Below are 18,699 nucleotides of genomic sequence, written 5' to 3'. Positions count from 1 at the left end.
TGGACTTCCAACTCCATCTGGGATGGCAACTGTCAGGGACAGTAATGGGCGGTGGAAATTTTTCTACTGCTTTGTTTTTCCGTGGGGATTTTTTTCTTTCATAAGTTCTTTAGTAACAATGAATGAATGCCAATTGCAGATTCATTATTAGGCAATCTTGGCAGTTTCAAACTGTTTTAACTTGTTTGCTAAGTACAAGTAAAATAAACATGCTAAAGTAGACCACTCTTTAGGGCATTAGACATATTCCCAAACCTATGGAAATTACCCAGTAATTTGCATAGGTTTCCAATTCAAATTTTTCCAGAAGACCCACCTCACTAGTCAGGGATGACAGAAACCATAGCCCAACAGTGTTTGCAGGTTCCCAACCTCTGGTATAGGCAAATAATTATGACAAATTCTTTAAAATATTATTTTGCTGTCAAGAAACAAGGAAGTATTCAGATGGTACATGCAGACGGCAAGACATGTCTAAAATGGGAGCAGTGTTCCCTGTGAATCATTCAGATACCTGAATGAAGTAGGTGTCTCAAAACTGACTGCTACTCTTAATCATATGGGAGTTGCAGTTTCTGAATGAGAAATACGACTTTTGGCAGAAGGTATGTCGAGAGCATGTGAAAAGGCTTCCTTAATGAAAGAGCAAAAATGGAAATACCACTGCCTTTATATTACTACATCAGTACAGTACAAAAGGCTTGCATGGGGAAGGCCATAGCTCAGTGGTGGAGCATCTGCTTTGCATGCAGGTCGCAAATTCAGTCCCTAGCATCTCTAGGTAGGGCTGGGAATACCCCTTGCCTGAAACTCTGGAGAGCTACTGCCTGTCAGTGTGGAGAATGCTGACCTAGATAGACCAGTGTTCTCCCCCCCCCTTTTTTTTTTCTTTAGATAGACCAGTGTTCTGACTCAGTATAAGGCATCTTCCAATGTTCCTAGATTTTATTGCACTGCTGGTTGGTATGAGTAAGACCTCTTTTGCTGCATTTTAGGGTGCAAAGTGTGTGCTATTTTGTACTGACCTCAGAAGAATTGTTGCTGGCTTCAGGTGAGAGCAAATGCAAAGGTGAAGTGTCGTTGAATTGTATTTGTTCCTATTCCAAGGCCTACTGGCTTACTGTGCTGCATAACAGGTTTTCACTGATGTGTCTGTCATCATGGGGTTTTCTTGGCTTGGTGACATCAGCCGCATGATGACTGTGTTGGTGTTATGTCCAAAGTTGGCACCTGCTGCTGGTGCAATGCAATATGCTAATTTTACACCTAATTTTGTGGTCTTGGTATTGGGCCTGAAAGAAATACACTTGCTATGGAGCAAGTGTGCTTCATACTTTTACCAAAGTATATAGCTTTGCACTTGTAATCTTTTTCTTTTTTCATCACTTGGGGACATACGACTTGTCATATAAAGTAGAGCCCTGTGGCTTAATAAATACTATATGATTTATTGTGGCATACATTTACAAGGGCTAGAGCTTACTTCATCAGATGCAAGAAGTGCTGCCTTTACCTGAATTATGAGTGCATACACACGTCTGTTTGCATATCTATATTTGTATGTTTAATTTACTTGCTGATGTTAATGTATTGGATGAAGTGAACACATACCCACAAAAGCTTGTGCCTCATAAAAACTGGTAGTTTCTAAGGTGCCATGGGACTCCTTCCTGTGTTTGTTGTAACTAACCTTGCTACCCTTCTGGAATGTATAACACAAGAAAGCTTAAAAAAGAAGAAGAAGAAGGTAAAATAATGATAGAACCAGACAGCCCATGCTCACAAAGTCTTTGAATGGTGAAAGGATACGAGCATCTCAACTGCATCAGTCCCTGTCATCCAGCCATTCATAACATCCTTAAAAATAAGAGTGAGCCAGTTTCTTTGACCACATGTGGTGCTTTGATTCATCAGGGTTACTGCATTTAACTGTTGTTGTTCCATTCCCCTCTACTTGCGGTTGAATGCCGTCGCTACACACCTGTGCCATCCCATTGTGTGTTTCCAATGAATTGCCCCTTTAGAACCACTATTCAGTGGAATATCAATGTTCCCATTGCCTTTTTGCCTAGTACTATAATTGAATATTGTAATTTTAAGCAACTTGTCAATAGAAAAATGTGCCTTGGTGTAAAAGCTGTGGGTGTTCACATAAGTTTCAGCTTCTTGTTTAATAAAATATATGACGGTGTTTAAGGCATATTGTTTTATTATGTTTATTATATCTTCCATCATTGAGGTCAAGGTGTTGTACATAGGTTTTCGGGCAGCTTGCCATCTGAACACTGATCAGACTCAGACTTCAATTCAGCGAGATGGGTGTACCATGTGTTATCTGACTGTGCAGCTTAGAAACAATTAGAATAAATCTCTCTCTCGTATTAAGACCGAATATACCATGGTAGTGCCTTATATTATATAGAACTCTAAAAATAATTCATCTTGATCAACTGATATGGCTTCAATAAAAAATATTTTGGTGTGTTGGTATTTGCAGTATTCTAAATTTATCTTAAGGGAAGCGGGTGGCGCTGTGGGTAAAACCTCAGTGCCTAGGACTTACCAATCGTATGGTTGGCGGTTTGAATCCCCGCGGCGGGGTGAGCTCCCGTCTTTCGGTCCCAGCTCCTGCCCACCTAGCAGTTCGAAAGCACCCCTAAGTGCAAGTAGATAAATAGGGACCGCTTTATAGCGGGAAGGTAAATGGCGTTTCCGTGTGCTGCGCTGGGCTGGCTCGCCAGAGCAGCTTCGTCATGCTGGCCACGTGACCCGGAAGTGTCTGCGGACAGCACTGGCTCCTGGCCTCTTAAGTGAGATGAGCGCACAACCCTAGAGTCGGACACGACTGGCCCGTACGGGCAGGGGTACCTTTACCTTTACCTAAATTTATCTTCCTGTCAGCTATCAAACGTGTTGCTGCTGCTCCCTCTAATAGCAAATTCAGGTAGTGGGGTGGTGTCAGGAGTGGAGCCAAAAACAGGAACACTGAGGGAACATTAAGTAAGGTCTGTGGAAGTACCCAAAAAACCCACAACCTCTTTTAAAAATCAAAGTGGGCAACCCTTCCACCAAAACATCTTCTTGGGCACCAAACATACTTAGCAGCCATGGAATGCGGAGGGTCAGTTGGAAAAGAGAACAGGAAACTATGCTTATGGTGCTGTCTGGGTGACACTTAAGGCTACCTGGCACCTTGCACTGGAGTACACCTATGTGGAAAATGAGGATATACTGCAACATTTTGTTGCAGGTCCTGCTAGGTTCTTCTTTACACATATAATACTGAAACAGTGTTGTGTCAAATGTCTTTCGCTGTAGGTGAAACTTCGTCTCCCAAATCCAGCAATTGCTATCCAGTGAGCCATGGTTATGAAAATCACCCCTTGGTTTAGATTCCCTTCGGGGTCTGTGGCTGCGGTCCCAGTGACCCACTTCAAAGTATTCATAATCCATATTTATTGGTATATGCAAGAGCATTAATCTTCAACAGAAATGCCATGTCATCCAAGTGTCAACCTCTCAATAATTGTGATTGTTGGCGCATTTGTCTTGTGTGTCTCTCACTGATGACATACGTGAATAAATCCTTAGAGAATTATGATGCTTCATTGTACCTCTACTGGAATGCTCCACTCTCAGTCACAGATCCTCTGATGGGGCACTTCCCCAGTGGTTCCCCATTGTCCTGAGATTCGTTTTGCCTTTACTAGGGCCTTTAGTATGGCAGTCTCGGCCCTGTGGAACTCCTTGCCAGTGGAGGTTTGGCAGGAATCATTCCTACCTTCTTTTACACATCTCCTGAAAACTGTTTTGTTTAGGCAGGTCTTTGCAATATGTTTCCACCTTCCTTTAAACCAACCAATACTTAAAGGTAAAAGGTAAAGGTACCCCTGCCCATACGGGCCAGTTGTGACCGACTCTAGGGTTGCGCGCTCATCTCTGATCTGACGAGCCAGCACCAGTGCAGCACACGGAAACGCCGTTTACCTTCCCGCTATAAAGCGGTCCCTATTTATCTACTTGCACTTAGGGATGCTTTCGAACTCCTAGGTGGGCAGGAGCTGGGACTGAACGACGGGAGCTCACCCTGCCGCGGGGATTCGAACCGCCGACCTTACGATCAGCAAGTCCTAGGCACTGAGGTTTTACCCACAGCGCCACCCGCGTCCCTTACCAAAACTTACTGATGTTTTATTGGTGTTTTTATTGATGTTTTTACTGGTGCTTTTACTTGTTTGATTATAATCTTGTATGTTGTATACCACCGTGTTATACTTTTATGAAAGTGGATTATAAATACAACAAATCAATCAATCAATCTGTGTTCACAATATCTACCAACATAGTAAAATGTTTGATTTGCTGTATGAAATTGTTTGGGATTAAAAGATGGTCATGAATTTATAAACATACACTTACTTAGATTGTCTGCTTTGGTAACCTTGTTGCCAAATGTACTTAAAAGTTCACACATACTGTGAATCACAGGCACAGTAGAACTGTAAAAAAGAAAAAGAAAAAAGTGATATAATCCAGATTGTGATATTCTACTCACCTTTCTCAGAATCTGTGCAGTGCAAAAGCTTGAATATTCCAATGGAAGGAGACATTGGTTTGATATAAGAACTGATCTTACCTGCTCTGTACCTTTATTTCTTGGGACCAAATTTATAGCAAGATTATGCATAATAATAATGATGATGATGATAAATTTTATTTATACCCCGCCCTCCCCGGCCAGAGCTGGGCTCAGGGCAGCTAACACCAGTAAAATTACAGTAAAAACATAATAGGAAAAGAAAAAACCAATTTAAAATACAGGTTAAAATGCAATTTAAAATGCATCCTCATTTTAAAATTAGCCCATAGATCAAAACCATAAGGGGAGGGAAACAAAAGGGTCAGACTGAGTCCAAACCAAAGACCAGGCGGAACAGCTCTGTCTTGCAGGCCCTACGGAAAGATGTCAAGTCCCGCAGGGCCCTAGTCTCTTGTGGCAGAGCGTTCCACCAAGTCGGGGCCAGTACTGAAAAGGCTCTGGCCCTAGTTGAGACGAATCTGTAACTAAATTTTCCTCAGGTGATTGATCTGGTATTGTAGTGCTCATCTGTTGTAGTACATGTGTTATAGTTGAAATGTTGTGGATATGTGTCTTCCAAGAATTTTAAATGTTTTATACTGTTTTCCTGGAATATGTTTTGATTTGTGAACCACTTTGATTAGTGTTTGCATTTGTGGTTTTTATTTTACTCAACACGAGAATAAATTCATACATTGAGAGGCCGCCTTCTACTGAGTGAGACAGCTGGCCTACCTAGTTTGGTGATGTCTACACTGACTAGCAGCAACTCTCTTGAATCTCAGACAAAGGTCTTTCCCACCACTTGCTACCTGAGATCCTTTAGAGATGGAAGTGCAAAGAAACTGAACCTGGGCCCATCGGCAGGGAAAGCTGAGCTGCAGCCCTTCCCATTTCTCAGTTCCACCTGCTGTGTCTTCCGGAAGGCACGGATGTGTCTATTTTTCCCAACTTCATGACTCAGACGTGAAGTTGGTGTGTGCTCTCTGAAGCTCTTTCTTACGCAACAAAGATTGATCGGCACCGAGAGAGGCTTTTATGCAAGCCCTGCCATTTTTTATTTTATTTTTTTAAGAACTCCAAATCTGGACATGAAATGCCAGTGTGCAGTTGTTTCCTTGAGTTGCCACGTGCCTCATCTCTGCTCTTACCGAGATCCAGATTTGTTCCAGGGGGAATCCAAGGGAACACACGCCCCATCACTTCAGTGCATAAGCCATCTCTGAGTAATCCAGTTACCTGAAATGCCTCACTCCTAAAGCATACTGGGAGCAGCTGATTCACCCACTAATTAATCATACAGAACAAACAGAAGACACTGTTGCTTCATAAGGTGGATCTTTTAGTGGCTCTTCTGTTTGTGTCAGTGGTATCCCACTCTTCCCACCAGCTCTTCTGAAATCACCTCATGCCCCTGAACTGTTTCCTTTTCTTCCTCTTCCCTCCTTGTCCCCCTTTCCTCTTGTGTCATGCTGTTAGGTTATATGCCTGTGGGCAGGGACTGTCTTGCTACAAATGGTTGTACGTAAACCACTCTGGGAGCATTTGTGACTGTAGACATGCTCTAAATAAATGAATAAGTGGAAGTGAATGTTAATAAACTCTTAAAGGCCAAAGGAGACGTGGTGTGGGTGGGAGGTCCATGAACTGTTTTGATTTCTTTTTTTTACTTAAGCAGCTGTGTGCTGCAATGGTGGTGATGGATTAGAACAGGCAGTAATCTTTTACCTACATTCTCCCCCTCCCCCAGTCCTGCTGTTATTAATCCTACTGATGGAAAAGACAGTTACCTGTATCATATCTGTGTTATTTTTCTCCAGCTGGGTAATAACTTGGAGGGGGCGGGAAATCAAAACCCCAGATCTCCCAAGTCACATCTGTTTTCACTCTGAGCAATAAGAATAGCATCTAGAAGTTTTTATTAGACTTCATTGGGCATTTTAGCATAATTCTGTGTCAGTCTTGTTTAGGATGATGGAAAACTGTTCTTAATTATAAACTAGCCAGAATAAAGGGCAACTATTGTATGCCTTAGGTTAAGTGGCGGTTTGGCCATGCATTTATCTTTTTATTTTAAATTGTAGCCATGCTGTTGTTGTTTCTCGCTTCTTACTTGTTATTTGTCAATGTCTCTGAATGTTACAAGCCCAAGAGTAAAAAGCAGAATTGTTAAACTGTGCATTCTAGGCAATGCAGGCATTGTATTGAATTTCAGCTGTGATAAACACAAAAGCAGGCTTGATTGTGACACGTAAACTCCCTAATTGATCATTTTGTTTAGTGCTCTATCTTGACATCCAGAGGGTTTTGCAGAAGGGGGAGAAAGAAACCCTCCCAACTTTTTATATGAAAGTGAAGAAGTGACAGGCGGGCCAACTTTGCATGCCACCCATTAATTAGAGGATCAGAAAACTTATTTTAAGGAGGGAACATAGCTAGTTTTGCTCCAGAATGTCCTATCAAATCCTGGGTTTCAAAAAGTACTTGAAGTGCATCCCAAATATATTTTGAGGTCAACTTAGCTGGTCTTCTGTCACAACATAGGTGTTTGCTGTTTTGCATGGCACCATTACTGGCCATGAATAGGCTTGGAAATGTTTGCTCACCATTTCTTGCCAGACAAAAGTTCAGAATGCTCCAATGAGCATTGTGAATACACTTCTTGGCAATTGAATGTTTCTGACTGCTGGCAGGCATCTCCCTGATTCAGAATGAATTTTTCTTTCCTTCCTTTCTTCTGGTAGTACCCTTCCTTCTTCCCTTGTGTGTGGAAAGAAGCAGGCTTTGCACAGAGGACTTAGTTGATCCATGTTTGGATCCAGGTTGTCAGCATCTGCGTTACAGATTAATGTTATAGGTCATAGCAGAAGGAGGGGAGACAGTGCATCTTGGAAGTGCTTCTGTTTCCCTGATCACCTCCTTGCCATTCCTGCACATTTTAATGAAGTTAATGGCATTCATTTAGTTAGACAAAGGAATCTGATGAATTGTTGTTCTCTGAGTAAAATGTGATGTGGAAATCATGCTTTCCTTGCTCAGTCTTCTTTTTCTGGAATGTCTTAATGTCCTTTATCTAGTATCCTGTTGGTTTGAGCTTCCCTAGTATTTGCCACAAAGATGATAGACATCCTATACAGTGTGTGTGTGGTGTGTGTGTGTGAGAGAGAGAGAGGGGGGGGGGCAAATGTATTTATTTCTAAAGTGGTTTTCCGTATGGTTTTTATGGTTTTCAGTGTGCGGAGTGCCTTGCATGCTGCTGTTCTTGTAAAAATGCTTTGTGAGTAACACTGAGAGAGGAGGATTTAGTCAAGGAAATTAAGTGAGGTTTAAATGGGGATTGGAAGCTTGATTTTATAATGTTCAAACCCTATACACTGCATTCTACTTTCACTGCATCACAAACCACTGTATAGTCACTTGGACAAGCTGGAAGGATTTCTGTAACAGTACTTTATGGTGTCCAACACCTGTTGATTGTCTGAGTATTTTATAGTATGCAAAGTGTTTTGCACCCATAGGGTATAATGTTTGCTCTGAGCTCCTAAACTAGGGGACTCGTGACATTTGGACTCTATAGTATCCTGATTTATTTATTGGGAATGGATACCTTTTTCACTTTTAAGTAAAATGAAACTTCACAACATTAAAGCTAAATCACCCAAAAAATGTAGTGGCTGAAATAGTACAATAGGAAAGAGTGCCCCTCCTCCTGTTTTCGGTGGATAATATTTCAAAGGCTAGACTTGCTCTTTGATTATGTCTGCTGATTATTGTTTGGTTGGCCCCTTCCTTCCCCCCTCTCTTTTAATTGTTTCTTTTTGGTTTTCATTCTGTGTTAGGAGTGGCAAACGCGTTCTTGGGCTGGGGGACTCATCTGGACATGAAGCCAGTATTTATACCCCACACCAAAGACCTCACCAAAATTTGTGGCTGCAAAAATAACATACAATATAATAAATAATAATAATAATAATAATAAATTTTATTTATATCCCGCCCTATAGAGCAGGGGTTTTCAGCCTGGTCCCTACCACCCACTAGTGGGCGTTTCAGGATTCTAGGTGGGTGGTAGGGGGTTCTAAGGCATCCTTCCATCGAGCACTGGTGGGCGGTAAGGAAATTTTACCATCAAGAAAGATGCATTAGTGGGCGGTAGGTATAAAAAGGTTGACTACCCCTGCTGTAGAGTATACATGATGCTCGGGCGGGTGGAGAGGTTTAAACCAGTTAGCCAGCCCAGTGTCTTGATGGGTATGTAAAGTGCCCCTCTTCATTCAATTGATTGATCATCTGATGAGTGGAGAAGAGGTGAGAACAACCCCCACCTCAGCTGGTTTGCATGGGTGGGGCTGTATACCTGTGTGTGAGAGAGCAAGAGTGTGGGGTAAACACACCCACCACTGGCAAGAAGCCCCCTACAGGATTGGCCCAGAGTGAGTGCGGCCTTATGGCCACAAAAGGTTAGCTGCCCCTGTTAACCTTTTAACTCATTATATTTTAACCGTTGGTAGCTGTTTTGGAAGTTTTTCCAACTGGAAAAAAAGTAGGTAGGATCAAAGGGTGCTTGAAATGTAATAAAAAAAACAAAAGGGACACAGAGGCAGGAGCAGCTATTGGTGAACCTGAGGTCTATGAAACGGGCACCTGCTTGCCAGTGGAGGCATTATGCAGCTAGCCTTGCAATCAGTTGATCCGTGTTTTCAGGAGCTTCCCCCTTCCCATCCATCTGCCTCATTCTGCAGTTGGGCAATCAAACCAAGGTTGCAGAAAACATAAATATTCTGCATGAGTGGCTAATCTATCTGGGCTCAGGATTCATATTCAAGTCCTGTTTGTTTTGCTGTACTCATTTGGGTGCTTCAAACTGCAGAACTCTTTCCCCACAAGTCAACTCTCCCCTCCTGAGCTCTTTTCCTTCTTGAAAATGTTTGGAAAATGCCAGAACAGTAGGTGGAGTAGGAGGCGATTATTGTGTTGCTTTCCTGAGATTGTTACTCTTGGCCCAGGATATCAGCACCTTCTTTCTTTTTTTAATAGGAAGGAAAAAAACAAATAGTGTAACTTTACTGATAAAGTAGATAATTTTGGCTGGTTTGATGTAAAGACCGTCCTGCAAAGCAGTACAACAGAAAGTATTTTTGTTTGTGAATCATAGGTCACATAATGGATTTATGAACACATTTCTACCTTCTCTTGCACACACATATTGGACTTTGCATATCTACTGTTTTCCTTGCTGCTCTTGTTTGACAATGCCTGGCTATGTGAAGGTTTCAGAGTCATCTTGTCTGGCTTTGTATCTCTGTTTCTCCCTTCCACTTACATTATGGCTGTGTACACACCATACATTTGAAACATGTTCAAAGTACATCCTCACCAGAAGAACCTTGGAGACTAGCTTCCCCCTCACGGAACTACAGTTCCCAGTACCCCTAACAAACTACAGTTCCCAGGGTTCTTTAAATGTGGGCTTTAAATGTGATTTGAAATGTATGGCGTCTATGTAGCCTGTATTTCTGCTAGTCGGTCAGTTGGAGGATTGGCTTTGAGGATGGAAAGGTGGAATCTGCAAATGTTTTATTTATTTAGAACGTTTCTTTTAAGGCAAGGCAGCTTACGTAAAATACAGTGCCATAACTAGGAACACTTCCTCGTGAAATCAAACAGGCACCTACAATTATAATGTTTCCTTACCTGCTGAAAAAGTTTTTGCTTTTCCCCAAGCGTTGCTCGTTTTGTTCTGTATGTAATGATTTTACACCATTATGATGTTTTTACGATTTTACGGTACACCGCCATGATTCTTTCCTTTCCTTGGCAGTTTATAAATGTCCTTATAAAATAAATAAATGAAATAAAATAAATATTTTGTTTTAAAAGACGTTTGAAGACAAGAGCTGACCATTATGAATTAAGCAATGCAAAATAGTTTTAGATCTGCAGCACTAGAAAACCTTTAAGAGAAAGCAGCTGAGCTAAGTGGATTTGCCTACAAAGATGGGTTCGTATGCAAGTCATTCTTTGTATGCAGTAGGTCTCTGACATCTCTACTTAAAAAGCTCAAGTAGCCAGTGATGCAAAAGACCTCTTTCTGTCTCAGATCCTGGGGAGCTGCTGCCAGATCATAGTGGTCTGGACGGACAAATAGTCTGACCTGGTATAAGGCATCTTCCTAACACAGAACAAGAGAGACAGTTTTTCTTTATTTCTTTCTCCACTGTACAGGTAATTAAATATTTCTGTATTTCCTTTCTGTGTAGCTGAGGAGGTGGATCAGCCATCACAAGATGCTGGAATGGGGTCTGACGTTCTGGAATCTGGTGACACGACACCTCCTTCCAAGAGAAAAAGCAAGTTTTCAGGTTTTGGCAAGATCTTTAAACCTTGGAAGTGGAGAAAAAAGAAAAGCAGTGGCAAGTTTAAGGAGACTTCGGAAGGTAATACACTAAACTTTTGTATCCCCTTCTTCCCAGGCCTATGAGGGTTCTTTGCAATGGAATGGATTTGTCCTTCTTGGGTCCCACCTTTCTCAGCTGCTTTCGCAAAATTCCAGAATTGGCCCGTATCAAATCTTAAACTTAAATTTAAGAAGTAATCTACACTCATGCAAGGGAACAGCTGTTTCTGCAACTGTCTCTCTCAAGCTGTACTTCATCACATCACATGGAGGCCCCTAAGTGTTTGGAGAAGGCTGGTGGTGGTGGTGGTGGAATGGAGCTGTAAAAGATGTCATACACAGTGATGTGGGATGGAAAATGTTCCTTTTAACAAATTTAGGGAAATCCTCAAAACTGGTCAAACATTAGGGACTGAAGCCTTGAACAAGGCACAATCACAGACAGAGGTTCCCTTGAAAAGATGTTTGGGAAATACTTTTCTTAAAAGTAAAGGCTATGTGCTTTTAGCAATAAGATGCTGCTAGCCCCTTTTCTTGCAGAGATATGGTTTGGGGGAAATAGTTAGTGTTTTAGATAAGCACAAACAGTCTGGACTCTCTCGTAGTTTAACATTCAGCCCTTAAAAAAACAGTCACTTAGGCCACATATGGTGTCTTAAAGGATTTTTTTTTTCCAAAATCTCCGACTTGCCCTGTATTCTGAGTGCTGGTTTTTTTCTCCAATGTAATGTCAGTTTTAGAACGAAAGATTTCAATGCGAAAGCCAAGAGAGGAGCTCATTAAAAGAGGGGTTCTGTTGGAAGACCTTGAACAGGGTGAGTTTACCCGTCTTCCTTTGTCCACCCTACACTGCCCATTCTGACCCCCCAGTAAACCTCACCTCTGGGATTCCATGCCTGTGTGCAGCCCCCCACCCTGACATTTCTGCCCCCACCCCACCCCATCAGTTACATGTGATTCTTTCTCCTTGTTCTGCCTTTTAAACTTTTCCCACTATAGACATTGCTCATTCTTGGAGGTGAACAGCTGTTTTATTTTGTTCCCTTCCCCAAAGGGACCCCGTGTGACATTTTAGCCCCAACCACATTCCTATGAGGTAGTTTAGCTTGGGAGGCTGTGTCTTGCCAAAGTTTACGTAGTGAGCTCCGTATTAAAGGTTTTCTCTTGGATTTCATGTCTATATGGTAAAGAGAAAGAAGCATAGCCTAGTGGCTTTGCATAAAGAAGGTCCCAGGTTCAATGCCGAAAATCTGCAGGTAAGTCTGGGCAAAAGGAGTATGTATTGCTTATCAGTGCTTAACAGAAGTGTGAGTGGGGTGGAGAGTTTGAAACTCTGGAATAGCTCCTGCCAGTCAGTGTAGGACATACTAAGCTAGATGGATCACCAAGCAGGAATATCAGGCAGCTTCTTATATTCTAAAGCAGATGCTCAGACAAGTCCCTGCTTAAGTGTGGCTGCTTGGCTACAGCATGGCAATAATTGGTTGTCGTTTTACTAGAGGCAGGAAGGTCTGAAGCAAATTGGAGTACAAATAACTCAGACTTCCTCCCCTCTAGGCTAGGCTGAAGGATGGTCCCAGGAGGGGGGCTAAGCAAAGTCGTGTTCTGGGAGTCTTTTTCTCACGCTTGCAGATCTTTGTCTCTCATCTGCCATGATTTTTACACTAAAAAAAAATTGTGCAGACCAATACATCACCATGAACACAGCTTCCCTAACACCACTGCACCTCACCCTTGCAGTCTTCTGCAGGAAAAAGTTCAGGCTGGCTAAGCTCAGTGTGTTGTTTTCTTCCAGCTAGGAAGTGTACTCCTCTGCCTTGTGCTAGTGGGGAAAGACACCCTGTTCTGAGCTATGGGGAATTTTGTAAAGAGCAAGCTGGACACATTTTTTGCATGCAGTCAAACCATTAAACTGAACCGTACTCTGTAGAGGCCTTAGCATAATAGTTAATCCAGCCCTGCCCACAGGAAAAGATAGCAAAGGAAATACCCTTTCCTCTTAGGTTCTCAATAGAATGAGAGCTTAGTCCCCCTTCCCTTCCTAGCCCTCCCCTCTGACTCTAAAAGAGATGGGTGGAGGGGAAGAAAGATAACATCAGCCTTGCCGTTGGAACAGAGTCTGCTGATTCTGGTTGTTTTGCTCTCAGCCCTGCCGTAGAGACACTTGAGTGCCTAGGCAACAGCTGGCTAATTGTAAGTGGGAGCCACAGAAGACCAGTTTCCTTTATACTTCATATCCACATAATCTCTTATCCTCCTGCACCACAGAGTGTCCTCTGGTAATCCAGTTTGAGGAGGATGATAGCTGTAGAAGGGGAACAACCATTTTAGTGGAATTTCTAAAATTTTAGAATGAGTCTTCTTATATCTTGATGGGTGGTTGAAAATAACTTTGAACCTCTACAATTTAGAGTTAAGAACAGTATAGCTGCTTCGCAGATTTGTTTCAATCTCCTTGTTTTAGGGACTAATTTTTCTGCTGAAGGAATAAACTCTCTCTGTGTGTGTGTATTTTTTAGAAAGAAAGAGGGACAGCAACATGCTTTTGAAGCCCTCCCAGCTGGCAAAAATAAAACCTAGGCAGCTTTCTCCAACTTGGTGTCCTCCAGATGTTGTTGGCCTACAACTTCCATTTAGTTATTTAAGTATTTAGAATCATAGAATTGTATAGTTGGAGGGGACTCTGAGGGTCATCTAGTCCAACCCCCTGCAATGCAGGAATCTCAGCTAAAGCATCCATGACAGATGGCCATCCAACCTCTGCTTAAAAACCAGCAAAGAAGGAGAGTCCATCACCTTTATATATAGCCCTCTCACAAAACATCAGGGTGGCATACAGTAACATTTAAAAAGTTTAAAAAGCAATGCAGAACAGTTTTTTAAATGACTTACTACACGTCCCTGACCAGTGGGCATCCTGATTGGGGCTAATGCAAGTCAGAGTCTGCCAACAACTAGAGGGCACCAGGTTGCAGAAGGCTGGACTGTAATGAGTGAGCTTGAAGGAGCTTGTGCTTCCTGTCTGTCCCTTGGAGAACTTTAATTCCAGATGTGGGTTCTTTGGACATTCACACAAGTTCAGAGGTGGGAGGGTGTTTGTGCTCCTTCCTACCTTGAGCTTATCTTCCAGATCCTTTTCCTAGTTACTGCTACGCTCCTTTATCCCATTCATATAGGTTTTAGTCTTCAAAAAACATATTTCATTGCATCTACCATCCCTCACAAAAACGACTCATTTCTTCACTCTCTCGCATCAGCTTTCAGTTTTAGAAGCCATCATATGTCAGAGGCTTTTTGCTTTGCCTTTGTAAGGCATTGCATCAAAAGCCATTGCCTTTATATGTTGCCAGGATAATTGTCTGAACTTCTGCCTTAATTTCCTCCTTGAACTGAAGCATGCTGAGAAATTAGAAACAGAAAAAAGTACCAGGGTGGGGGGTAGCGTGGCGGAAAAACCCAAATCAACCCCCACAGAAAACGAAAAACTCGGAACAGTATATGACAAAAAATGTTGCTAATTAATGGTATGTTGATATATAGGACGCGGGTGGCGCTGTGGGTAAAAGCCTCAGCGCCTAGGGCTTGCCGATCGAAAGGTCGGCGGTTCGAATCCCCGTGGTGGGGTGCGCTCCCGCTGCTCAGTCCCAGCGCCTGCCAACCTAGCAGTTCGAAAGCAACCCCGGGTGCAAGTAGATAAATAGGGACCGCTTACCAGCGGGAAGGTAAACGGCGTTCCGTGTGCTGCGCTGGCTCGCCAGATGCAGCTTTGTCACGCTGGCCACGTGACCCGGAAGTGTCTCCGGACAGCGCTGGCTCCCGGCCTATAGAGTGAGATGAGCGCACAACCCTAGAGTCTGTCAAGACTGGCCCGTACGGGCAGGGGTACCTTTACCTTATACCTGTTGATTGAGCAGCTGATGTTTGCAAGGTTCAAGGGTACATTGGTGTAATGTGATAAGTACATTGAGAGATAAAGCTGAACTACGGCAGGCAATTTTAAAACATTTAAAATCTTCCAGGCACAAGCGATGTTAAATGGGGGTTTGTTTCTTGAATTTATCGTAGATTTTTTTTTAAGCAAACCACAACAACTCACTCTCAGTTGCCCAAAGTAAACCAAACTTGGAACAAATTGAGTCAAGAGGTAAATCAGAAGTAGAGTAAGAAGAGGAGCCCCTTGAGAACTGGGGGCTTGTTTCTGCCTTTGCTCGGTCGCTGACATAATTAGACAGTAGTAGATCCAAGGAAGAGAGGCAAATAGAACAGTGCTCCAAAAAGTATATATATATATTGCTTGTCATTAGAGGGAATGACTGACGCTTTATTATTCCTCTCCCTCTTTACTGCTTCTTTTAAATGTATTTTTCTGGCTTGGGGTATGTGCAAAATTCCTGCGTGAGTTTCGGCTATTATTATTTTTTAAGTGCAGGAAGGAGATCTTACCAGGTGCAAAAGTTGTCGCTAGGGGGGGAAAACAACCTCCTTATATTGGCAGAGAATGAATGTGGTGACTTTCACATATATTATGGCCAGGGAGGGAAGGCTTAAACCTTCCTTCCCCATGCGGTGCAATCTTGATGTCAATTGGGCTCCTTTTTAAAAATACACAATGTCAACGTGTAGTTAAGCTGTTGGGGCTGCATGTGATTTTCTCGGAAAAGGTAGCACTGATACGAGTGGCGGGCCTTCTGCTGCTCTAGCAAAGGCCCAATGTTGCCACCCTCTGGATCTGACCTTGCCCTGGGCTGCTACACCAAATGCTGACAGTGCAGAAAGAATTAAGCACAATACATGAGAAGATGTGGAGTGTTATTTATTCAAGTCTCTCTCTATATCACTTCCTAGCACAACCCTCAGGGTGCTTTCGTTAAGAATACCATGTTAAAAGGACCTGCAACACAGGGCCCTGGCAGATGTGTACGCAGCAATGCAGGAACAGGTCTCTTGGGGTGCAGTTCTATGTCATTGGATGTAAAAAAATGTGATTTTATGAGTTGGCAAAACAATTGAGCAAACTTGTTCCCTCCAAACTAGAATAAGATTAAGTATTTTTCTAGTCAGTGTTATGTGACTGTGCATTCAAGGTCTTGCACTTCTTTCCCTGCCTGTGCCCCCCCCCATTTGACTTATTTTTAAGACATGTTTTTTTAAGAGTGGCTACAAAAAAATAAGCATTGTTGCTTGTACATTTGAAGTTCAAGAGCTGCAAAGTATACATTTCTTGAGCAGTTTCTTTTAGCATTTCCCTTTGCTCCCCCATCTCCTCTCACAGTGCAAAATAAATATTGAACTTGGATGCAAAGGTATTCTATGCATATATATTTTTGCCAAGTCTATGTACGTAATAAATAGAAAATATTTTTCTAGAAACAGAGCAGGTTACACACCGCTTTAATTTGGATTGAAATATTGCCCATAACTTAAAAGTTTCCATGTTTTATCAAACCAACCAGTAAGAGGTGGCAGGTGCTTGCCTTTTGATCTATCCAGCACTTGCTGTTTAGACCCCATTAATAATGAAAAGATTAGATCCCTGGCAAGACTCTTGTGGATTTGTGCACAAACGTTTGAACCTTGACACAAATAGATCAATTAAAAATAAATAATGCTTTATGTCTGTATCTTGGACCACTTTGATATTATAACCAATAGGATGCATCCTGCTAGCTTTGGGTTGTATTTAACTATGTTCTAATCGGAGTAGGCCTATTTAAATTAATTTCGATGGGTCTACTCTGAGTATAGCTAACATTGGATGCTACCTTTTGTGTTAAATTCTTTTTGAATCATAGATCCTTATTGTAGCTATCCAGGGGACTCTTAGCTCCTTTCCAAAAATAATAACACTAACAGGGAAAGCTTTGGACTCCAGTTGTTGAACCGAGAAAGTAGGGAAAAGCTTCCCACCTTTGTCAAGGCTAGAGGCACATTATGAATTCTTTGGGGTTGCTGGCTGCTGTCTCTGAGTTTCTCTGGTGTTTAATTAGAATAGATGAAAGCTCCTAGGCTGTATAGCTCCATCGGTTGCAGTGTGACTGCATTCCTCTGTAAGCTTCGCATGTCAGGTCTAAATAAATAGGGCCCTCAGCCTTTTGACTGTGTTGAAGAAAAATGTGCTAGAAAACGAGAAGGGCTGCCCCAGCTGCTATACTTGGGATTCCCCCACCTGTGTCATGACAAATGGACCAGATGTTATTTTACCTTAACAACGCCACTCATCAATCCTTTTTACTTGAAGACATTATCACAGAATCATAGAATTGTAGAGTTGGAAGGGAGCTCAAGAGTAATCCAGTCCAACCCCTTGCAATGCAGGAGTCTCAGCTAAGGCATATTCAAAGGTGCCTTCTTTCTTTAAATCCCAGCCCCCAATATTTATTCCTCAGCCACCACCTGCAGACTCGGTGTTTTTCTGGCAGGCTTGTTGTTACATGGTATGTACACCTTTTCCTTCCTGACCAATTTCCTGCCTCAATCTTCAGGCCTGTGCTTTCCTTAATTCTTATTTATTTAATCTATCTCCCCCCACAACCCAAACAGATGAGGAGGAGCCGGACAAACTCAGCCACGATGCCTTGAAAAATGGACACACTATCCCCATTGACGGTTCTGGGATTGTCAACCTTGCACATTTGGAGGAAGAGACTGGAAAAAGAACAAGCCTTAAGAAGCCTGTTCCATTAGAGGAGCTGAAGAATTCACAAGGTGAGAAACTGGGATGCAGGAGTGGTGGCTCTCTGAGAAGTGTTTTTCATTAACTATCAGGCTTTCACTCTGAAAATACCAGTTTTGGGTCTCTCCTGTGGAGCACACCCACCCATGAAGATTTCCTCATTCTCACACAAGTTTCTAACCCAAGCGACTCACACCTTCACTTCCAGAGGGTTAGCCCCACCCAATTTATCTCTCTTATTATCAGACGTTCTGTCTCCTCCTGCCCACGCTTTGCTGGTGAGTGCCAGCCTTCACCTTGAACTCTAGTTTGGAAATTGGAAGAAACCTTTTAAGTTTCCTCCAACAAACAGCACATAAATAACTGCAAAGACTTTCCAATGCAGCTTCCCCACCCCTTTCCAGGGACAATTGTTTAATGCTTAATCAGAATTCTTTGGAACTGTTGGGTGGAAACTGAGAACAGTGCCTAGGATCCTTTTCCTGACTACTAGGAAGAGGCCCTCTTTGCAAAAACTCAGCACTTTTAGAATGCTCTTCAAGTCTGTGGTGCCATAAAGGCAGGGCTGGGGCAGGAGGTAGAAGTCCAGTGCTTCACTTAGCGGAATGAGCAGGAGGGTCCCCAAATGCAGCAGGTCTGGCTAACTACATTCTGAAGAAATGAGCATTGCCATTTAAAGAGGGCTCCCTCAATAAAACAACTAAATCCAGAGTTTAAAACCACCTAATTCTATTGCTGTTTCATTGGGGAAGGGTCATAGGTCAGTGGTGGAACATCTGCCTTGCAAGCAGAAGATCCCCAGTTCAATCCCTGGCCTCTCCAGGTAGAGGTGGGAGAAACCCCCTGTCTGAAACCCTGGAGAGCCACTTCCAGCCCGTGTAGACAATACTGAACTGGATCTGAATCCGCTTAAGGTTGCTTCCTGTTTTCTGATAAGTGGAGGCGCTTATTAGTTTAAGCCCTTTCCATCTCATATGATGGCAGCTTACAAGCAAGTTTAATTTTGAACACGAAACCTAAAAACACTCCAAAAAATGTGCCATGTACAAA

The 18,699-nt window shown here is 42.5% G+C and overlaps 1 protein-coding gene across 4 annotated transcripts in view; it reads left to right on the top strand.

Moving 5' to 3' along the window:
- Positions 1-18,699, top strand: part of PHACTR4 (phosphatase and actin regulator 4) — an 83,404-nt gene that overhangs the window by 48,245 nt on the left and 16,460 nt on the right. For 3 of the 4 annotated variants that reach the window (XM_028738712.2, XM_028738711.2, XM_028738710.2), the window contains 3 exons: positions 10,840-11,016; positions 11,711-11,791; positions 17,517-17,681. In XM_028738712.2, the coding sequence (XP_028594545.2) occupies positions 10,840-11,016; positions 11,711-11,791; positions 17,517-17,681 (423 nt within the window). The remainder of the gene's footprint in view (positions 1-10,839; positions 11,017-11,710; positions 11,792-17,516; positions 17,682-18,699) is intronic. The other variant, XM_028738709.2, reaches the window with a different exon arrangement.

The sequence above is a fragment of the Podarcis muralis genome, chromosome 7, assembly GCF_964188315.1.
Source record: "Podarcis muralis chromosome 7, rPodMur119.hap1.1, whole genome shotgun sequence".
NCBI lineage: Eukaryota > Metazoa > Chordata > Lepidosauria > Squamata > Lacertidae > Podarcis > Podarcis muralis.
The sequence above is the reverse complement of the archived record's forward strand: the minus strand, read 5'-3'. Positions and strand labels throughout refer to the sequence as shown.